The sequence below is a fragment of the Papaver somniferum genome, chromosome 8, assembly GCF_003573695.1.
Source record: "Papaver somniferum cultivar HN1 chromosome 8, ASM357369v1, whole genome shotgun sequence".
Taxonomy (NCBI): domain Eukaryota; kingdom Viridiplantae; phylum Streptophyta; class Magnoliopsida; order Ranunculales; family Papaveraceae; genus Papaver; species Papaver somniferum.
The window spans coordinates 58770849-58795058 of NC_039365.1; the positions used below are offsets into that span (position 1 = coordinate 58770849).

A 24210-nucleotide genomic window follows, 5' to 3' on the forward strand; every position below is an offset into this window, starting at 1 on the left:
AACTTGATATGCAAGCAACTTGGGCAACAAGACTTCTGGAAACTTCTGGAATCTTCCTTCGCGGGCTTGAGTAATGGGCCTTCCGTGTATTTTTATACACGGTACAAACATCGCCCCCTCTTAACCTCCAACTTGTTGAGGGTTAAGTAGTTAGTTTATCCCTTTGCATCGAACTTTGATGATGAAACTCGCCCCCAAGCGTGAGTAGAGATATTACAAAGACGCCCCCAATTGTAATTACCTGCAAAAACATTGATCACGTGTTAGGCGAGACTTTTTTCCACGTGGTGGACTTGTGATGCCCGAGAGCTATTCGAGTCTTGAGTGGAATGTGGTGTGCTTGCAGCTTTGGCAAGGCTTTTTGCTCGCAACATAACAAGGCTGTAGCGCTCGCTGCTCGGGCAGGCTCGCTGTTGCTTTTGTTGAGTACGAGTCTTTGGACCAATATCGGGCATCAGGGTCGTGGTCGAGACGAGTCTTTATGCTTGCCAAGGTGCAAGTCTTTTATACTCGCGTGCAAGACGAGATTTTATGCTTGCATTAAATCAAGACTTAAATGCTCACGTGCAAGGTGAGGCTTTGGTTGCTTGCGATGTGATGCAAGGATAAATATTGAAGGGTCTGAGCAATCCTCATATCGAACTCTCGATCATGTCGCTATCCACGAACCTCGAACTCGATCATGTGGCTGTTCCAAGTGCACATCAAAGTTTCTCGAACACTGGAAGTTTTGCGTCCATGTTGTAGGGAATCGAAAGATGATTCTAACGACCCAAAAATCACTCAATTCGGACTTAAAACGAAGAAGTTATTGACGAAACAAGATTTGAACGAAGTGCGCGTGCTGTTGCATTCGTGACTGTGTTGACTGAACCACATGGATGACATGACACTCTGACTAGGATGACGATGCTGACGTGGCAACTGGTCAGACCCGAACGGTCTGAGCCGAACCAGTTTGCTGAACCGGTTCGTGGGTTGGGATCGCTGTCACCTTTCTGCAACACTTATAAGTGTTACTGTTAGAGGGTTTGGCAATAGTTTCTGCTGCTATCGCAACGCCTTCTGCAACTGATTCACAACACTTCCTTTGTCTGAGTCGCAACGGTTTTTCTCTGTTTGCAACAGTTTCGCGGTTTTTTCTTCTTCACCCTAAATTTTTTTATTTCTCTTGCTGAACTTGTGCATGGTAGCGTGATGGATTTCTTCCGCGCTTTCCTCAACAGTAAAACACGAAAATCTTTTCACGAATCCCCTTAGTCGGTGCCAATGTTTGTGCCCAAAATTTCTCCTATATACTAAACACGATGGTTTGATGATGATGATGATGCGATTAGGGTTAGAAAACGAATTAAAATGAACAAAGAGACGAATTTAACGTGGTTCGGCAAGTTGTGCCTACATCCACGGTGGAATCCCGTAAGGAAGATATTGTATTGATATGAGGTTAAAATAATTGTGGTTAGCTAACCTAGGATTTCCATATCCTCTTAGGGTTTATGATACATGTATTTATAGTGTTTATGTAACCCTAATTCTGATACAAACTTGATATTCAAGCAATTTAGGCAACAAGATTTCTGAAAACTTCTTTCGCGGGCTTGATTAATGGGCCTTCCGTGTATTTTATACACGGTGCAGACAACGGATCTAAGGTGTTTTTGCTGTAATGAAATTGGATTATCTAGAAAGACAGATCTAAGGTGTTTTTTCTCTAATGAAATTGGAATATCTTTTGCAACTGGTATTAAGACATTTCACTAATAAAGAAATGACAACATCATCTGGAAATAGAAATTTGACTGTATTGTTAATGGCGTCGGTAGTTTCAGCGATAACAGAGGTATCAAGGTTGTTTTTTTTTAACTAAAAGATAATTTTAAGTTTTTAAATTTATTATGTCAAGTGCACGTGCACCGATAACAACAGGGTTACGGAAAACTTGACGGAAAGGGGGTTTCACCTATTATCAATTATAAAGGTGATAATACAAATTAGCTATTTATTTTGAGGGGGAAACAGAAAATCCCCCTTTAAAAAATATAAAATCTAATTTCAATTTTTTGGGAAGTTGTCTATCATGTTCGAGCAAATAGAATTTGTTCTACATCAGATTTTATAGTGGCTTGGTCGATATATGACTTCTCTGTGCATGGGAGGAGCCAAGATCCCTAAAATGGGGGTGCAAAAATTTATTCACCCATAGAACTTGCACTAGGCTGGCTCCGCCCCGATGACTCTGTGTACTAATGAGGATCAATATTTGTGGCTGTTTAAAATATGACATTCTTACGAGGTGGCAGCACAAAGAGGGGGAGGTTACACTTTGTTAAGAATTGATGGCCACACTTGCGAGTTTCTCAGTTCCCAATGTCTTTATCGCAAAAAGCAAGCATCTTAGACATTTCTATTTGTTTTTGCATTTGGACTTTATACTCATTTTCACTATTGTGGCCGGCATTAACCGGGAAAAGACATATAAATGTATATTATTATCATATATATCAATATTTTTTCATCAGTACTATGAATTTTATTCTTAATATTACTCCTTGCTACTTTACCATCTGTCCAATGCTTTCATGAGTCGTGAAAAAACTTGATACCTTTTCAGGCATAGGAGGACATGGGACTAGCTCGGAGAGCGTCGATGTTTTATGAGGTAAATTAACATTAGAGTTTGAAATATGAGGGCGGATCCCTTGGCAGTCCATTTATTTGACAAAGTTTAACAAAGCATGGTGTGCGTCAGATACAAATATATAGACGGTTAAGATTAGGAAGTTTTGATCAGATAATTGATGGATATGTTTTATACCCGCGACCCGATTACGTCTCCAGCTCACTTTTTCGCTTCTCTTTTCATTGATTTTTTTCTCTCTCACGTCTCTCGGTCTTCCCTCTCTTTAGAAACTAACACATTCAACTTTCCCTTTCAGATAATCGATTATGGACGAGACTGATTTGAATCAAAACTCAACTTCATTTTTAGATCTTGATTGTCAAAGGTGAATATGGGATTTGATGATCTTTTTTTCATTTGGTTTTTGTTCAGTGATCAAACACTAGTTTTAAGAAAAATAGGTCCTAGGGTTTAATAAAAAAAAAGTTCTAGGGTTTTTGTTGTTATACATCGATCGTGTTTATCTATGTTTATTTAGTTCACTTGTCAATCACTTAAATTCTATGATTATCTTACAGTATTGATTGTTTTTTGGTTAAGTACATTGAACATTTGAACTGGAATCCTAACTTATATAAAACAGAGACATACCTTCCTTTTTCTTAAATGTAACTTGATGATTTTTGACTACTATGAATGTTGTTTTCTGTTTAATGAAAATTTAACTTGCATTTCTTTGTTTTCTTATACTTGCTAGATTACTTTTGAGGCCTCATTACTTTTATCTTTACTCAACAGGGAAATGCATACAATTGGTGAAAATGATGATAATGATATTGGGTGTAAGGGTGTGCCGTGTTTTAATGAAATTCCATTAGAAAATGGCAAACCATACGTTGGTTTGGAGTTCTCTTGTATTGAAGATGCTGATATGTTCTACAAAGAATATGGGAGAAGTAAAGGATTTTCGACATGTAAGCGATCATCTTATGCAACTGCACGAGAGGAGGTATAAGTAGAGCAATATTTGTTTGCAGTTGTGAAGGAATCTACGGAAACAATTCAAACAATGATGATTTCCATGATGAGGTCGAGCCCGAGGTGGAGAAGAGAAAAAAGAGGAGTTCTTCCACCATGAGAACAGATTGTAAGGCTATGATGCGTATAGCTTTGGATATAAAACGCAAGATGTGGTATGTTAATACATTTGTACATGAGCATAATCACGAAATGGTCTCTCCTAAAAAGCGAGCCCTCATGAGGTCAAACAAGTATATGCCGCTTGAAGCTAAAAGCATGGCAGAGGCATTTAACAAAAATAGACTCCCAGTTGGTAAGGTTGTGTCGTTGTTTGGGCAAACTGAAAATACTACATTCATTCCTAGGGATGTATATAATCATTTGAGGACGGTTAGAAAATCTTTATTAGATGTTGGAGATGCAGAAGCTGTGGTTAAATATTTTAGAAAACGAATAATTGAAAACTCGAGTTTTTATTATGCAGTACAGGTGGATGGAGAAGGAAGGGCAGCAAATTTATTTTGGGTGGATGCCCGTTCACGAATGGCTTATATCCGCTTTGGAGATGTTGTAACCTTTGACACAACATACAAGACCAACAAATATAGTATGCCCTTTGCGCCTTTCACAGGTAAAAACCATCATCACCAGTCTATTACCTTTGGATTTGCATTACTAGGAGATGAGACTGAACCAACATTTATATGGTTGTTTAAGACATGGCTTGAAGCAATGGGAGGTACTCCTCCAGTTTCTATACTTACTGATCAAGATCAGGCCATGACAAATGCAGTTGCAACGGTATTCCCTGGAACCCGCCATCGTTTTTGTTTATGGCACATTAAGAAAAAATTTGGTGAGAAGTTAAGTCATGTACTTTTTAAGAAATCAAAGTTTAAACGAACAGTTAAAGCGGTCATTCGAAACACATATACAGTTGAGGATTTTGTAAACCAATGGCAGTCTATGCTAGTAGAGTTTAGTTTAACTGAGAACGAATGGCTTAAAGACTTGTATGATATACGTGAGAAATGGATACCGGTTTACAATAGAAGTGTTCTTTTTTTTGCGGGAATGAATACAACTCAGAGAAGTGAAAGTATAAATTCATTTTTTGATCATTATGTGAACTCTAAAACATCTCTTCGAGAATTTGCCGAAAGTTGTGACCAGGCATTCGAAAGAATGTATGTTAGAGAACGAGAAGAAGACTACAAGTCCATTCATACGAAGCGTATATTTGCTTCGCAAGATCTGTTGGTACGGCATGCATCTAAAATATTCACTCGTGTTATCTTTAATAAAGTTCATGCCGAGTTTAACGCATCATTGAGGTATCGATCAAAAATAGTTGAGGTTGATGGTGATGAACACTCTTATACAGTTTATTGGAAAGTAGGGGATACTGTTGAACAATTTCCGGTAAAGATTAATGAGGTGACAAAAAAAGGTACATGTGGTCGCCAAAATTTTGAGTTTAAGGGAATACCATGCAGACATTTGCATCATATTTTAGTATCTCGTCTTTATGTGGAAGAGATCCCATCTTATTTTGTAATGGAAAGGTGGAAAAAGAATGCTAACAAGTCTGTAGTTTTGAGTTCTGATCACTTGGAAATAAAAGATGACAAGGTCGGGATATAAGCCATGCGAATTAGTCACTACTGTCGACGATCAGTTGAGCTAGCATAAAAGTTAAGGAAAATCAGTTGAGCTAGCATAAAAGTTAAGGTAAATCAGAGAAAGCATATGATGTGGCAATGGATTTTCTTAACCAAGATTTTAAAAAAGTTAAGGAAATTGATATTGTTGAACTTGGAAGAGAACATGGTAAAGACATGCAAAAAGACTTATGCGCTGACGTTGAACCACAATCAGCTATAGATCAGTCATATGCTGCTGCTACAGAAGTACCTAACGATGGTTTATGTGTCTCCACCTCTACTAATATGATCATAGGTAACCCACGCATCTCCCAAACGAAAGGTAGGAAGTCTGATAAAGAAAAGACAAATGCAGTAGAAGATTTGCGCTTCAAGAGTGGTATAGAACTATCTAAAGCAACAAAAAAACCTAGAACTTGCAGGTATTGCAGTTTGCAAGGTGATGACTCTCGCACATGCAGAAAAAAGAAGGATGATCAGTTAAATGCTGCTAATGCTAATGGAGGTATATTTTTCTTATTCTTAACCATCAATTGCCCTGGTTCTTTTCGTTGCATCTTGCATCTTCTGACTTAGTTATGATGTCAGTTATTGCTGCTTAAAATTGACAAGGAACTTCTAGTTTTTGAATAGAAAATTTTACTGATGTTTGTAATTATTATTTTTTAGGTATGTGATGACAAGGTCGATAGGGATAGTTGGTGTACGAAGGCAGTGCAGGATAATGTAACGCTTTGAAGACTGGTCTATTATTTTTGTTTCTCAGTCCAGCACTTACATGGCGGATTAGTTCCTTACCATGCGAAAACATTTGATTACATTTTAGTTGTATTTAATCGAGGAGGAGACGAGAATTATATATGTTAAGGACGGCTGCGACACTTGTGTTCATTTTTATTTGGTACTGTTTAGAGGATTCTATTATTTATGGATTCAATTTCTAGAGTTCCTGTAAGTTTTTCTTGTTAATGTTCTAGCACGTCTTTCCTTATCTTACTTGCGCAGCTCTTCCACTCCAGAACAGAACATATCCTTACTGCACTTTATCTTCACTACGGTCAGAGTTTGGATGCCTGTGGTAGGCTTTAAGTTCAGCAAAAGTGAGCTCGCAGAACGCCGATGTAAAACTAACGCTGCAAAACATACTTTTTCATCAATATTAGAACTACATGAACTAATCCTTAATGACTAACACAACCACTACGTAACGAGGAAACATGCCAGTTTCTAGATTTAAGATGGGAGTCAGACCAATACAGGGACATGATCACTTATCCCATTGTCGAAAAATTATTAGATTGGGAGTAAAAAGAGAAGTTGTAAATTCTAAAACTTACAGACAACGCCAGCCAATGAACCAACCCCTTTAGGGAATTGGATTCTAAATTTTATTTTTGGTTCTCAAATGTTCAAGAGAATCCTGACTAAATTCAAAGCAATAGATGTTCACCCATACCATAGTATAAATCTTAATTTCACCTCCTAAACCCGTGGAAGCAATTTCTTCACTTGATTAACTAAATCAACGTGAAAAAAAAAGTATTATCAAATCCCATGATTAACCTTTGTTAATCTAGATCTAAGAATTCTCGATTATCAGAGAAGACAGATGATTGATTGATCATTTCTCAAGAGAGGGAAGAACGTGAAAGAGAGAAACAAAAATAAAATCAACGAAAAATGAAGACAAAAATGATATGCGGGTCGCGGTACCAAAGATATCCATCAAATAATTAATCAAAACTTCTTAATCTTAACCGTCTATATTTTGTTATCGGACGCACACCATTCTTTGTTAAATTTTGTCAAATAAATGGACTGTCAAGGGATCCGCCCTCTTGAAATATATGCATTTATTTTAAATTATGAATTGTATCAACATCTTAAATTAATTGCACCACTTATTTCGAGTTTAGGTGGACTCAATGAAGTTTGTATTTTGTCTTAGTTTTTGCTGCATCCACAGAGTAGTATCCTCCAAATTGCAATCCCACACTTTAACAGTAACGAAATTGAAGGAATTTTTTTTTATGCACATGGAGTAGTATTATTTACATAGCATACAACTTACAATTTATCAACAAAAACTAATTTAGCATTAGCCGATCGAACGTCAGGTCAAGGTGAATTTAGTTATGTATTTTAAGATGTGTTACCGAACGATAAAGTAGTTGTAGTGAAGACCCTCAAGCCTGGTAAGTAGTTTCCTATCGATTTGAAAGCATAATTGTACTTTTAGCAAATAAATTTTGGTAATGAGATATTGAAGCAAATTTTTAAATTTATTTTAGTTTTCTTAGATTGGTGAAGATTTCCTTCATGGTTAATCCCATTAGGTGATAATCTTTGTGCAGGTCCAACCCAACCTTTAAACAATATGAGGTTGGTAGGTGATAGTAGACAAGGCAGTTATGCCCGGCAAGAGGAAATGCATATGTTTGTATACAGGCACATATGTTGTAGCAAAGTGACTTCCTTAAAATCAAGTGGTGGACCGATATCCAGATTCCTCTGTATGTCCCATACAACTCAGTATGGGATAATATTTCGCAAGTTATCTTTCAATGACGATGATAAAAAATCGCAAAAAAAATCCTGAAGTTATCAAAGAAAAGGGCATTTGGTGGACTATATCAAAAAAGGTACAGATCTTTACTCATGTCAATTTCCTTAACGCTTACACCATTTTAGTTGGTGCTTCGCTATGCCATTTATCATAGATCCTTTATCAGTAAATAGATACATGATTGTTAGACAAAGCTAATCTGATTGAGTTAAGTGATGATAACAGGAAGAAGAAAGATCTAAGTTCAAGGGGATTCCATTTTTAGTTTCCCGTCTGGATTTGACTGGGAACATGTTAGTTGATTGATCTTATATCCATTATTATTAATATATTGTAAGTTTTGATTTTTCTGTCTCATCGATCCTAAAGCCCGGAATACAAAAGGTCGCATTGACCTGAATTGTGCAGTAATCAGAAGCCCCTTGCTTTTATTGTTCATGCAATGGTTACCTCCGTTTCTTAAGAACCTCCATCGTCATAATATGAAAGCTCGAACTGATTGTGTTAGTAGTCTCGATAATTTTATTGTTGTACTTGCGGCGACTCTTAATACGTTAGGAAGTTGCACACCTCTTTGGCAATTATAACCTTGGAAATATTTGCATCCCATGTAGTATTTATTATTATTTTGAATTCATGATATCTTAATTCCCTGTTTGCACGAGATATTCATGGAGTAGCAACAAGAGGAGATAAGATTACAGTTGTGTTAATGATGGTTATTGGTATAACAGATAACACTATCACTATTTCCTCCAATATTGCAAGTTTACTTAAAAACTTGGATCAAGTTGTGCAGTTTGTTTAGAAGCAACATATTAACAACACTTTTGTTTGCTATGTCATAGTTATATCCGTCCAGGCAGTGTCTCTGTAGAAGTTTTATTATACTTCTGATTATCTTGAGGTTAGGATGATTCTACCCACCAAGGAGTTTAACATGTGTTCTATGTTATTTACATGGTCCTGCATCATCATATTATCTTCCAAGTACGTATTACGTATATATGTAAGAAGAAGGCCCACAATTTTTAAGTTACAAAAGCATTCATCAAACGTAACTCATGAGCAACATACTTCATTGAAGACTTTATGACAAAGGTTCGCATACCAACACTTCGTTAAATTAATGGACACATTTAAAACATTGCGATCTAATTGGTGCTATACAAATTACAGGAACTTCAACCTCATGACATATCAATATGGCGAATGATTAATATGAGAATAGTAGGTGAATCAGCTGGAACAAAAGCTTTCGCAGATATAGGGGAGCATGCGATACGGACATGAAGGATGAGGAGAATTTTATGAACGATGTTGATAGTTGATTTGGCTTGGAGGGGAGCTGCTAGCATCCTAATATTTTTAAGAATTTTAATTTTGTTTATCTTTTTAAGAATTTTAATTTTGTTGTTCATGTAGAGAATTAAATAAGTAATGAACCTAAATAAAACAATGTCAGCGAGTTGAGAATAATACACTGAAAAGAGCAAAGACAATTTTAGACTTAATCCTAATCGATGAAAAACGTGAAGGTTTATTCAAGAATATGGGTCGGAAATCAAAATAGATATGAACCTTATGTGTTATAATGTCCGATTGTTATAGGAACATTATGATTCACGCAACCATTGGTAATATGTTGCAGTGGTTGAAGGTGCAACATATTTACCACGTAAATGAAACTTGAGAAAATCCTATATATAGATAATAAAAAATGCAGAGCTTTTCTAAACCGGACTGCAAATAGAATGATCATATAAAAATTGAAATTAAAGCCTATATAATTCGTGAACTGTTACGACTCAACATAGATCAAGTCCCATGCTGTTACGGCACGGGTTAAGCCCTAGTAAAAATACAAAGAATAATTTTCACTATACTCATTGCATAAAGGGAAAATCGAAAAATACTAAGAATAATTTTCATTATATAAAGGGAGCAATCGAAAACAAATATATATCCAAAAATGACTCACCAAAAATTTACTCTTCCGTCATAGGCCTAATTTTAAATGGAGATTTTGATATACATCCTCTGGGATTAGTATTTCCCAAAATACACCCGTTATTTTTTTAAGCGAGAACTACTGTCACACCCATTTTTCAGTTTCTCATCACCCTTAAACCCACGGGCGGAAAAATTCATGGGCACACCCATTATCTGAGGAAAAATTTCTCATAAACCCATATTTATTAAAATTATTTTTTCCCTTCTTGTCCTACTTTTGTCTTATTTTTTTGTTTTCCTGATTTCCTTTTTCCAAGAGAATAAGGAGAATTCAGTCGAAGATCATACTGCCGTCGTGAATTGAGAAGATTTTTCGAGAAGATTCAAAGTGATTTCGAGTTCTCGTGGTATTTCAGGGAGAAGGAGATGGGTATAATTCAGATTTGATATAGATGGGTATTTGTAGGTCTGGAATTGAGAGTGGTGGAAAATACGCCGAGATGACGTTTGGCTATCTTTGAGGACAAAACAGAACCTTTCGCTTGTTATGAAAACGGAAGATCTAGTGATCAGTTCCTCCAATGGCAATGGCAATAGTCATCATCGAAGCAAACGAATGCAAACTGCAATAATATCCCCAGGTAATAATTTTTCTTCCTTTCGTATTCCAGCACCGGATCTCAAAAATATGAAGTTGACCTCTTTTTAATAATTGTTTGCTTATATTTTCGAAGGTCCCTTAACGCGATGGATTTCCATGAGAAGAGGAGAGGGAAACGATTAGTATTTGTTGGCGATTCTTTAAACATGAATATTGATTTTGGACTCCCAAGGGTATACATTTGGTATTGAACTTCGTGGTGTCATGCCAAAATTAGTAGAGGAGGTTTTTCCCAAGTTACACTCAACGTATATTTATGCATTAGCAAAAGTGCAGCAGAGGTTTTAACCAATATCTACCAGCTTCCTCGTACAAATCTTCATGTTATCTTAAATGGAGTTGATATTCACACAAGAACCAGAAGCAGGAGAACGATTCAGGAACAAACATGGTATCCCATTGAATGCGAGTTTGGTGATGGGAGTTGCTGGACGTTTAGTCAGAGACAAAGGACATCCACTTCTATTCGATGCCTTATCCAAATGTCATCCGGGAGTATTTTATATAACCCGTCATGCACCGAAAAAATGTGTGCATAATCTGTTATGCAGTCAAGAAATTGGATGCATAACGCATTATTCGACATCTTTTTTTATTAGCAGTGAAATAAAAGATTGTTGCATAATTTTTTAAGCATCGAGAAAATGGATGCATAACTTAATATGCATCCGAAAATATGGCTGCATAATGCATTATGCATCAATTTTTTCCGTATCCACCAAAATCAACTAAAACCATGGCTATATAACTTGTTATACAGTCGAGAAAATGGATGCATATTGTATTATGCATAATCTTTTATGCATTGTGAAAATGGATGCATAACCTGATATGCATCTGTAAATATGGCTGCTTAATGCATTATGTGTCAATTTTTTCTGTATGCACTAAAAATCGACCAAACAATGGTTACATAACTTGTCAAAGATGCATAACTTTGTTATGCAGTCGAGAAATTGGTTGCGTAATTCTTTATGCGTCTGTTTATTTTTGTTTGTTGGAATCAAGCATATACAACATTTTAGTGGCTGCATAACCAAAATAATAGATGCATGAACAACAATATAGTTGCATAACGTGTTATGCATCTTTTGTGGTGTATGCATATTATATTATGCATCTGTTTTGGAGGCTGCATAACGAATGTGTAGTCAATTTTCGAAATTTTTGCCTAAAAATGATGATCACCTTCGATTTTTTCGTGGAAAAACAAAAATTTAATGTTGTAGTTTGTACTCGTTGTGTAGATCTCTTTAAAAGCTTTTCAACGAGATAAAATTAGTTAAATTCCAAGGCGTGAATTTTTAGATGTGTTATATTCTAGTTTACTTTATAATTATATCCCTGAAAAAAATAGTATGCATAACGAGTTATGTAGCGATTTTTAATAGTTTCGCATAATTTTGGGCGTCAAGAAAACTAAAATTAATTGTGGGCCTGACAACAAGATTTTTTTTTTAGGGTCTTAGCCTAATTTCGCCTTTTGTTAATTGTTAAAATACAACCACCATCCGTAAAACTGTTAAGGCCCACCATGTATACATCCAACCGTAAAATTGTCAAAGTTAATCAACGAAGGAGATTTATTTGAAACAAAGGAATTACCTATGTACCCGTAGCTGGAAATCATAACCCTCGTACTCACACCATCACCTCTAGCACCTCATCCTTATTCTACTAACAGTACACAACCATCAGTGCAACAACAAGAGGAGGACTCTCCACATTTTAAAAGTATCTTCCGTTCTTAACAAAAACAAGGGTTAGGTTGTAATTGTTTTGTCTGTTTCAATTCAAGCAGCTTTTGCTCATAGCAGATGTAAATCCTGGCGAGATCAAGTCTCTGTTGGTTGATTCATGTGATGGGTTTAGCTTCTCAAGTTGGCGACTGTGATGGATTTGTGGTGTTTGATTATTATGAAATTGGGGAGGTGAATTCAAGCTTCTGGTGGTGATTGAAAGCTAATGGTCGTGAGTTTATTTTTGTGGAGGTTTGGCATTTTCATTGTTGGTTTTGGGGAGATGATGCTCACTGCAGTTGAATTTAGGCTGAGTTTGGTAAAACTTTTTTTTTTTTTTTTGTCAAAAACACTTTCAAAATTTATATATGTCAATAATTTTTGAAACTGATGTTTGGTAAAAAAAAAATTAAATTGCTTTTTATCGAAAGCGCTTCCCAAATTCCTCAATTTTTAAAAGCTGAGGAGGGGGAGCTTTTAAAAGCTCCAAAAACATAAGCTGTGATCCCATCAAAATTTAGTGATTGATTTATCTTTTTTATCCTTATTTTATTTTTAAATTACAAAAATTACCCTTAAATTTATATACAATCAATTTTTTACTATTTCTTATATTTCATTATTTAAATATTATTATTTTTTATTTTCAAACTATTTTATATACCATTTCATTTAATTTGTAAAACTAAAAACAAATATTAAATAATTACTTAATTTTAGTTTCATTTTTTGTTTGAAGAATATATATATATATATGTAAGTGGTTAAGTAAAATAACCTTTTAACAATCATAATAATAGTGGTAACTTGTATGAACATTAATATTATATCGTAAAGAAATTAATTATTTTTAAACCCAATAAAACTGAATAAAACTACCATCAGATATATGTCTGTTTTTGTCATTTGCTACAAAAACAATGGTTGAATCTGAAATTTTACTAAACACACTTTGATTGTTTTTTTAATCAGCTTCAACTTTAATTAATATTTTACCAAACATCTAACTGCTTTTTTCTCACAGCACAACACAACAATGCACAACAGAAAAGTGCTTTTACAAAAGCTGCAGCAATACCAAACTAAACCTTAAATTGGGTTAAGCATATGGCATTTTGGGGAGATGAAAAAGGGTTTTCTTACGATCTGAAAATTGGTTTTAGTTTGGGGTTGATACGGTCTGAAGTTGAATTTAAATTTAAAATTTTCAATTGAGAAACCAGCAGATGCAATAATGGATATTTGGGTCAATTTACGGATCATGAGAAAACATCAGGGAGAAAGGGTATTTGATTTTATGGTCGATGTTGAGAACGATCAGGTCTTGCGGTAACTTATTTTAGTGATAATTGTTTGAGCTATGACAAACCAGCGGTGGATGGGCCGTTGGAGCCGGTGGATGACGAGATCTTGTCGGACGGGAGAAAGAAGTGATATAGCCGAGATGGAGAACAACTATTAAGATCGGGGATTTTCAGTCATTCCTAACTATAGATGGGTGTTTGAGGGTGAAAACGATTTCTACTGATTTTGGTAATTTCGGGTGTGTGGGTGAGAAACGAGTTTAAACCCTAAACAATGTACTGCAAGGGAGTACTTTAGATTCAAGAGATCAATCTGTACAAATCCGGCCTAAACCAATAAATGGCCGTTACAGACTTACTTCGGTCATAAAGTGAAGGAGAAGGGTTGGTTTTGGGGAGGGAAGCGAAGAGAGTGTTGAGACTAGAATAGTTGATTCTGGAAAAGTAGTTGTTTCACGACTTATATCAGAAAGTGGGAAGCTAACAAATGGAAAGCTAGCAAATATTTTCTGAGTGTTGTATCCTCCTGAACTGAACTCGTTGTTCGGTGGAAATAGGTAAAACCTATTTATACAAGTCGAAGTGAAACGTACTCTGGTCTCGTAAGAAATGGAAAACGAATGAGCAAATGGGAGGAGGTGGTAACCGGTAACGCCTGGAATTGATGTTCCATAAAAGAAAGCGTTTCACCATTACTCCCTGTATTTACTAACAGCCTCATCCTTGTGACACTGTCTTATAACGGGCGTAGTGTACGCCGCACGCTGTAAACCGCCAAACCAATACCCAATGAGCATCCCCCAGTTTGTGACATGTATTGATATCTCGAGTGTTTTCGTGGAAAACATGTAGCATGTTGTTGTTCGGCAAGTTGAGCTTGGGAGGCTTGCCGGCTCGGTGGTGACCTTCGACGGTCGAGATTTTGCATCTTGAGAGGAAGGGTAGCCGTTGATTATTGCAACCCTTCGTTTGGTAGCCAGTGTCATGAAAGCATGGCTGACACGACTTTAATATGGCCTAGTTTAGGCGCGGCCAAAAGTTAGGGTTTTGGCTTTGTTTGGGCGCAACCAAACTAGGGCTTGGCATCGGGCCAAAGGTTGCCATGCGTTAGCTGGTTATCTTGGACGGCTAAGATCTGCATCTTAGATGGAAAAGTGGCCGTTGATCTTCGCAATCCTTTGTTTTGGTAGCCGCGTAGGGAAGGCCGGCATGGTATGGCGCGGCAAGGTGGTTGGCATGCAATTAGCACATGTGGCATGGCTGGCATGCCTTGGCGCGGTTTGGGCGTGGCCAAAGGTTACCATGCGCTGGTTGGCGACCTTGGACGACTAAGATTTGCATCTTAGATGGAAGGATGGTCGTTGATCGTCGCAAGCCTTTGTTTTGGTAACCGCATAGGGAAGGCCGACATGGTATGGCGCGGAAAGGTGGCTGGCATGCCATTGGCACATGTGGCATGGCCGGCATGCCTTGGAGCGGTTTGGGCGTGACAAAAACTAGGGTTTTGGCGTTGGGCCAAAGGTTACCATGTGTTGGTTGGTGATCTTGGACGGCTGAGATTTGCATCTAAGATGAAAGGGTGTCCGTTGATTGTCGCACGCCTTCGTTTTGGCAGCCGTGAAGGGAAGGCCGGCAAGGCATGGCTTAGGGGCGACAAGGTGGATGGCGCGGCATGCCATTGGCACATGTGGCATGGTCGGCATGCCTTGGCGTGGTTTAGGCGCGACCAAACTAGGGTTTGGCGTTGGGACAAAGGTTACCATGCGTTGTTTGGCGACCTTGGACGGCTAAGATTTGCATCTAAGATGGAAGGGTGGCCGTTGATCATCGCACGCCTTCGTTTTGGTAGCCGCATAGGGAAGGCCGGCATGGTATGGCGCGGCAAGGTGGTTGGCATGCCATTGGCGCGGTTTGGCGTGGCCAAAACTAGGGTTTGGGACAAAGGTTACCAAGCGTTGTTTTGCGACCTTGGACGGCTAAGATTTGTATCTAAGATAGAAGGGTGAACGTTGATCATCGCACGCCTTCGTTTTGGTAGCCACATAGGGAAGGCCGACATAGTATGGCACGGCAAGGTGGTTGGCATGCCATTGGCACATGTGGCATGGCATGCCTTGGCGCGGTTTGGCGTGGCCAAAACTAGGGTTTGGGCCAAAGGCTACCATGCGTTGTTTGGAGACCTTGGACGGCTAAGATTTGCATCTAAGATGGAAGGGTGGCCGTTGACCATCGCACGGCTTCATTTTGGTAGCCGCAGAGAGAAGGCCGACATGGTATGGCGCAACAAGGTGGTTGGCATGCCATTGGCACATGTGGTGTGGCTGGCATGGTTGGCATGCCTTGGCGCGGATGTGTGGCTGGCATGGTTGGCATGCCTTGGCGCGGAGGTGCGTCTGGCATGGCATGCCATTGGCTCATTGGTGCGGCTGGCATGGTTGGCATGCCTTGGCGCAGAGATGTGGATGGCATGGTATGCCATTGGCATAGTGGTGTGGCTGGCATGCCTTGGCGCGGTGTCATGGCTGGCATGGTCTTCCATTAGCACAGTGGTGCAGCTGGCATGGTTGGCATGCCTTGGCGCGGTAGCATGAGAATTAGGGTTTGGCATAGATGATGTCAGTCAGTGTTAAGGGTTCTGCCGTGGAACATGACCCATGTAAAAAAAAAGGGTACCTCGGTAATTCTTACGTAGGCATGCTGATTTATTCAATAAATGTGCTAATGGTCATAGTGACGTCATGTCAGATGTACAGTTTTACGATTTTGACCCTAAGCTAAAAATCACCATCAACATTAAGTCCCCTGCTTAGCTCGGAACAGGAGCATTGTTGCGAGGTAAGCATAAGATGTTGACAGGCGAGGACAAAAATCGAAATGACAGGTCGTGAAAAGATGGTCAGGAAAGTCCGACTAACCTTTTTCGAGAGGTAAGGAGAGTTCATGATCCTCATGTTTGGCGGCCTTGCGTAGATTCTATTTGTGGCGTAGACCGTGAAGTGGTGAGATGAAAATCGTTGGCTTAGTCTGGCCATGTATCACCTTGGCTGGGTTAGGGAACATCATGACGCTGGTTTGGCGAGTTGTTGGTGTTGGCGCGGCAATTCATGGCGTGGACGGCTTAGCATGGTGGGACCAAGGTAATGGCGCGGACGGCTTGGCATGGTAGGGCCAAGGAAATGGCGCGGACGGCTTGGCATGGTGGTGCCAAGGCAAGGCGCGGTTTGATGTGGCAAAGCATGTGGACGGCTTGGCGTGGTGAGGCCAAGGCATGGTGCGGACGTCTTGGCATGGTGGGGCCAAGGCAATGGCGCGGTTTGGCGAGGCAAAGCATGCGCGGACGGCTTGGCATGGTGATTTGTCTTCGCGGACCCGGTTGCCTCTTTTCCTTACTTGACTCAATAGGAAGTCCTTTCCCTATTCAAACTCCCAAGTACCACGCCTATAAAAGGGGTCCGACTTCTCCTTTTATTTCACACCTTTATTTATTTTTTATTCTGGCCGTGTGGTAACAGTAAAGCGGACGAGCGAATCCCAGGTATGTCTTCTAGCACTTCCTCTTTAACTTGTTTTTCTTGTTTTCTTGTGTTAGTGCAAACCCTAGATGTAGGCGTACCTTTTCATGAACTTGTAAAAATATTGTTCTTTTGTGTTGGTATGAATCCTAGACGTAAATATGCTTTGCGTGAACTTGTAGTAACATTTAGGCGTGAATACTGTAGTAATGTTGGCCGCCTCAATTACTATGCAAAGTAGGCATGCATGAGCTAGTAACTGTCATTCCCTTCCCGTGAAAACCTAGCTCCTAGGGTTTCCTCCCTTTTCCTGGTGTGGCCGTGTGTATTTTTCCCATGGTGGGGCGCGCCTCCTCGTCCGGGCGCAAATTTCTTGCTGCAGGGTACGACCTTGGCATGAGGTGGTGATGCAGGGTCTGTCAGTCCCCATTTCTTTGCTCACGCGCATTATGACTTTGCAACAAATTGGTTTGCGTCCATGATGGATCTCCTATGTCTGATAAAATAATTTCCATACACTTTCCGTAATAATTTCTCTTCGTATTGTTCCATTGTAGTTATTTCGAAGGTGAAAGTAGCGTGAGAGAATTTCGTTAGGATGTCATTTGAGAAAAGTTCTGCCGTACCGAAAGATGTTGGCAATTCCAAGCCAAACATAGACGATGAGTTCTTTACAACATCCGCCACAATTAGGAAAAATCATCCCAAGTATGTGTCGATTCTTCTGACTGGTCCGAAAAGTGAAGGAGAGGCCCGGTCAGTTCGGCCTGGAGGTGTAATAAGGTTTTGTCTTCAGAGGAAAGAGTATTATTCTTCTCCCATTGACTTTAAAATCTGTGTGAGTCGGTTGCGTCCCTTTAAGAAATGGATGCGATTCATGATGAGCCAGGAATGTGTAAAAGCCAGTTTGACCAAGGCGCAGATTATTGATGTTGTCGCGGCTTCCGCAGTGCTTCAAATTAGGAAAGATATTTCAGGCTTGGTTGCTTTCATATCCAGATGGTGTCCGGACACTCACACGGCCATATGCAAGTGGGGTGAAATGACTATCTCTTTAGAGAGCGTGGTCGTCTTGCTGAACCTTCCCGTGATAGGAAACCTCGATGTCAAGTTGTCTGCAGATGAAGAAGAAATGCGCGCCGCTCTGGTTGCGAAATCAAAAGGATTCGTTCGGAAAGAAAACGAGACGAGGTGCTTCTACGGCTGGTGGGTGTCTCAATGGTTTCCTGATGAGTTGGAGCCAAATCTGAAAAATAGTAAACTTCATATCGAAGCGTTCTTGGCTCTTTGGTTATCTAGTGATATTTTCCATGACGGCTCTGGTAAGAAGGAGATAAGACAGGAACTTATCAAGTTTGCCATAAAATTGGCAAAAGGTGTCATTCTCCCTATTGGCGGCTTGTTTCTTGGTTTTCTGTACACACACTTGGATCATCTGGTCGCGGACATGTGCGCTTCAAATGGCTACATGAAAGTGGATTCGTATATTCATGTCTCCTTTCTCCAAGAGTGGTTGTGGGAGCACTTCGAAATGTATGCTCCAAAAACGTTGGTCGTACTTCCCGAGTCTTGGGGTGGTTCTAGGATACTGCGCTGGTCGAATAGGCGCCCAAAGATTGGTTCGAACCTGGTTGGATTCCTTGACAACTCGCACACGGTCAATTTTCATCCATGGGCTCTGGTGCATGCATCCATAACTCAGATCAATACCTTTGCTCCTGCTCCGAGCATGTCTTTGTCTTCTGATAAAGAGGATATGAGTGTCGGAGAGATGATGTTCATGAAAAGCTGCACGCCCGGTCAAGTGCCGTCTTTCTTTCGAGGATCTTGCAAAGCAGTTTCTTACAATATCGATAGGGCGGCTCGGCATATGGGTTTTGACCAAGGGGTCCCACTCGTTCGTCAGCCGGTTGTTCCAGAAGAGTCGTTGCCAACTATTCTTGATGCTAGTGTTCTTGTGTCGGGTAAAAGTATCCCTTTTCCGCTCGCGGAACGAAATCCATCAACAACCTCCAAATATAACATATTTTGGCACGATGAGTTTCTCGCTATCCATGGATTCATGAATTATGTGGTAGAAAACCGTCGCGGTAAGCCTTCTCCTGCTGTTTTAGCGGAGCACCCACTGTTGAGGGATCCTTCTTCGACCAAGCGAAATTAGCCCGAATGCAGATAGTCCCCAAGTGAAGGAGCGAAGGTCTAAAAGCCGTGCAGAAGGTTCCTAGTCAGATTCGACAGCCCTACCGACTTTCAGTTCGTCTAATATGCGGGTACGTATGCTTTTCCTCTTTATTTTAGTTGGATCGCGTATATCCTTTTTTTCTTTTCTGAGTATCTGTCTTTGTATCTTGCCCAGGGTCTCAGCAGCGTGAACACCTTTACCAAACTTGCAAGTATTCAGAAAACATCGTTTCTCGATACGGAGGGTGGCGGTGCTGAGCCTATCCATGGTGATGGGGAACCCGAGAAGGATGAAATTTCAGAGTCCAGTGATGGCGAGAGTAGTTCTTCCGACAGCAGTGCCGAATCTTCCTCTAGTCGGTCTGAAAGCGAATCAGTGAGTCTGCCACATGTTTTTTTTTTCTTTACTCTCTTCCTTTCCCTTTGGAAAATATCTAATCCGTGATATCATAGGGGGAAGCCGTTTCTGAAGATGGCCCTGAGACGGAGACTGGTGGAGATACAACTTTGTCTTCAACTGTGACAGCCGCACCGGGCGACCTTAAAATGGATGTTGATTGAGATGAAAACGTCGTTGTGACTCAGACAATGGAGAGTACTCCAGTGGCCGAAGGTGCAATTTTCGTTAGGAATCCCTTGCCGGTTGCTGATGCAGTCGCGGGCACAACTTTCAACACTCCATATCTGGTTCCTCATCCGGATCATGTGTTGATCGGGGGATTTAGCGTGCCAGCCAAACACGCGGCGCTGTACACCAGGATATGGGAAAGCTACGGACATATCGCCACGACCAAGAAAATTACTAGTCGATTTGCATTGGTTAAGCGTGTGGAGGAAGCTTTGTCTTCGATTGATGACATGCGCAATGTGACTGGTGATGAGTGCCAAATATTGTATATATTTGCACCTTTTTATTGGCATTTAACTCATCTTTTGTGCGCCAACGCTCCATTTTATCCCATATTCTGTGTTTTCGTTGTTTTCAAGAATAAATATTTTTCTTAATTAATTTTGCATTTTTAGGTCCTAAATAAACCTTGGATGAATTGTTGAGCGAAAAGAGTAAAGGAACGGCAAAGACTCCCGCAGAAAGGAAGCGAAGAATGATGTTTGCAAGAGCCGGATCAACTAGAAGTGGGCTTGAAGAGGAAGAATTGTTCTTAAAGAAGATATGGGCCTGGCATACCCAAGGTCCAAAACCCTTACCCAAACCCATTTCCAATATCCATAACCGCCTAAGCTCCAAGCCGTCAGATTCGAGTCATCATCTCTTCATCCTACGGCGCATCTTTGCTGGACATCAAACTTGAAGATCCTGTCAAACATCACAACACCTAATTCTAATCTCAGCCGTCATTTTTAATGTATTCATCATCCAACGGTCGGTCAAAGATTGTTCTCATCTTGCCGTCCGATTCATTTCATCATCTCATCATCCTACGGCTGAGCTTTGAAAATCATCAAAGTGGATGCGCCCGCTCAACACCTAAGCATCAAACCCATCGACCCAAAACAAACACCCACCTTCTTCTTCCCCAAAATTCCATTTCCCCAAAAACCTCTTCCTCCCCCGACAGTTGCAGACCTCACCTCACCCATCGCCACCATCACCTCCCCAGCCCGACCATCATCAGAACAACCATACCCTAGTTACTCTCCTTCTTGTTCTTAGCACCCACCACTCTTAGGTGCTACATCCAAGACAGAGATGGAACTAGGGTTTCACAGTGGAGAGAAGAAGGAAATTGGAGCAGCGTTCGAGTAGCAGAAGCAAGTTGAAGCATGGGTCAGCGCTCAATTGCAGAGGGGACAGCAAATTCATAGGGTATGGTAAGTTTTCCCCAAATTCCTATAAACCCTAATTTTATTAAATTTGGGGGTTTGTTGTAAAAACCCTAATTGGGTGTTCTGATTATAAATAGGAAGTGAGGGTGTAATGTTTTGGGCATGCCTGGGCTAGCCAGAGCACCAATTGAGACTTGGGTTAGCCAAGCTCAAGGGTCCAGTTCAATTCCAATTTTTGTTTTCAATATCAGTTCATGTTTATGATGTTATGATGTTCTAAATAGTTTACTAGGGTTTAGATGAATCCCTAGCTTTCTGCTATATTATTCACGTTATTTATATTGCTCTTGAATGCTTAAACTGTTGTATGATAGATTTAATCTTAGTGCTCAATACTTTGCTCTCACAGTGTATGTCAGGCATCCATTGTAGTTAGAATAAAAACTGTGTTGATTTGCTGCAACTCATGCTTAAGAGACTATTGTTAATCCCTTGACTAGTTGTGCTTAATTAGACAGTTAGTGCTCCGGATTGATACTTTAGTTGTGATTGAATCATCCATTGGTGAAACACCTAAGGTAAGTGGTAGACTTGACACTTCTCCCTTATCTGTCACAAGGACAAGAGTAGTATAATTAGCTGAATATATATAGTGTGAGTTAGTGGTGGATTTGACAATCCTAGTATCTCCATTCTCAGTGTTAACATCTGTGTTATTGCATCTTTATTTTACTGTTGTAATCTCTGCCAACATCTTTGTCGTATCGACACAAAGCCCCCCTTTGGTTACTCTCAATTTGAATCAGTAGTAGTTAAATTGTAGTTTCAACTTACACCCACCTTGTCCCTGAGGATCGACCTGTGCTTGCCCTGTGTTGCATATCGACACTGTGCACTTGCAGTTAGACATAGTCGTAGGCTTCTTTCAAGTCCTACCAAGTTTTTGGCGCCGCTGCCGGGGACTTGGTGTCGTGTAGTTGGAGTTTTTGCATTTAGTGTAATCATCTTAGTGTAAGCATTTTGCATTTAGTGTATTCCTTTCATCTTACTTTTTTTTCTGCTGTTCAGTGCTCCCAGCTTGGGCTGTGCTTATCTCTTTTTCTTTGCTTTTCTTCCTTGCTGTCTGCTGCTGTTGCTGCCAAGGCAAGTGTTGGTGGAGCTGCTGCTGTGCCTGAGAGCCTCTTGCTGCTAAGGCTGCCCCTGAGTTGATGCTGAACTGCCCCTCCTGAGGCCTGCTAGCCTGACCTGTTGCTAAGTTGCTGGGCTGCTGCCAAGGCTGCTGCCAAAGCCCAACTGGGCTGCTGAAGTTGTTGTTGCTGTGAACCAAGCCCAACTGGGCTGTGCAACTAAGAAAGCCCAACTGGGCTGTGCCAAAAAGGGGTAAGCCTAAACCCATTAAGTGAACCCAAATTGTGGGCTTCCAATTTCTATTGGGTTTGTAATTTGATTGAACTGTGGGCTTGTTTTCAATTTTTTGGGTTTATTGTTCAAGAATTCTGTAGGCTTGTGTAAACTGTGACTCTTGAACTGTGGGCTTATCCCAACACAAAGTTTGTAAAACAATGTTTTAAAAACTGTTATAACTGTGGGCCTAACCCAACTCAAATTTGAAAAACAAATTCCAAGCCCAAGTGGGCCTTATTTTGGGCAAAATTTTCAAAAGCGCCACAATCAAAAATACCCATTTCGGCCTAGTCTTTTGGCTAGTCTATGAGCCCAAATAGAAACCAAAGTTTCTCAAGCCCATCAAAAACCAAATTTCTTTTTCCCTAAAAAACCAAGGTTTCTTTTTAATCCCAACAAAACCAAATGTCTCCCATTAAAACCAAAATTTTCCCAAAAATCCAAATTTTTCCCAAAAATCCAAACCCATTAAAAACCAAAAAGTGGGCTTTGTAATATTTTTACTTAGCTTTTGAGTCCAATCATGTCTAGATTTTTGTCTACAATTGGGGATTACAACAAATCCTTTAGAGAACTTGCTTATGGACATACTTCACGTTATGAACCTCCAATAGACCATGATGTCAATAATCATAGGAATTATTATGGACATTTTCAAAGTCCTGAGCCTCAATACATGAACCCTAATGACTATTCACACATGCATCATTCACCACAACGTGAAAATGAACATTTTGCTAATGCCTCACTCGCACAATCATCTCTTGTGTATCAATTAGAAGCTCGAATCGCAGCTTTAGAAATGCAATCACATGAGGAATCTGTCACATCTAATTTTCTTAGTCAACCTGAAATCTATGCATGTCCCGCATGTGGTAGTTTAGACCACCCTGTTGAGAATTGTCATATTTTGCATAATTTTAGGCAATCTAGAGAAAATCCAAGGTATGAAATGCCCATAAATTGTGAGTCTGGTAGTCATTGGGACCATAATCAATCCTTTGAGGGTAGCGATCAATCTTTTATAAACCCTAATGACCATGCACACATGTACCATTCACCACAATTTGAACATGAAGAATTTCTAGGAGTTACTGGTTAATCCAGTTTTAAGAGACCCGTTTAGTGGTTAATCCAGTCCTAAAATAAATTTAATCGCTGGTCCAAAAACATGTTTTTGGACCAGATTTTTTACTCGCTCATCCAGTACACGTGCGAAAGTTATAAACTGTATTTTTTAATTGGCCAAAACACCCTTTTAAGTCGGACCTAATTCTGTTTTATCAGTTCGTTCGTTCATCACAAATTAGAGAGCTTTGGAAATGGCGATTGGTGGAAAAAACCCGAAGAATTCCAACTCTCGATTCAAACTAAAACCAGAAGAGGCAATAATGGTGAATCGCCATTTTTCAGCTCCAACGAATTTCGATTCAAGTTCGAACGATTGGATGGGTAAGTTGATTTAATTTTTTTTTTCTTTAGTGTTTTCATCTGATGGTTTTTTTTGGGTTCGTTTGGGTATCATCCTAATATAAGATCCAAATCTCCTGATTCCACATAAATAACAACCTTTGTTTCCTGAAACTCAACCTCCATTTTTCAGGTTAGGGCTTATTTTGGTTCTTTTGATTGGTTTGTTTCCTAATTTATCATGATTGGGTAGAGTTTATTTTTCTGTACTTTTTTTTGGAATCTTAGAATCTGATACTTGAACCCACTTTTGATCTTAAAATTGGTCATTTTCAAATTGATAATTTTCATTTGTAGAAACTTGTTAGTATGATTTGGAATTGGTTCT

The 24210-nt window shown here is 39.6% G+C and overlaps 1 protein-coding gene across 4 annotated transcripts; it reads left to right on the forward strand.

The window, feature by feature from the left end:
* The first annotated feature begins 2865 nt into the window (after window positions 1-2865).
* LOC113301267 (protein FAR1-RELATED SEQUENCE 5-like) lies at window positions 2866-6464 on the forward strand. 4 transcript variants are annotated; one of them, XM_026550024.1, is made up of 4 exons: window positions 2866-3008; window positions 3422-4274; window positions 4437-5812; window positions 5977-6464. In XM_026550024.1, exons 2-3 carry the CDS (start codon window positions 3758-3760, stop codon window positions 5285-5287), a joined length of 1368 nt encoding a protein of 455 aa, XP_026405809.1. In that variant the 5' UTR covers window positions 2866-3008; window positions 3422-3757; the 3' UTR covers window positions 5288-5812; window positions 5977-6464. The 4 variants fall into 4 exon arrangements, with proteins under 4 accessions (XP_026405809.1, XP_026405810.1, XP_026405811.1 ...); XM_026550025.1 differs by having other exon boundaries at window positions 3422-3956; window positions 4128-5812; window positions 5977-6463; XM_026550026.1 differs by having other exon boundaries at window positions 3422-3956; window positions 4133-5812; window positions 5977-6460.
* The last annotated feature ends 17746 nt before the right edge of the window (window positions 6465-24210 follow it).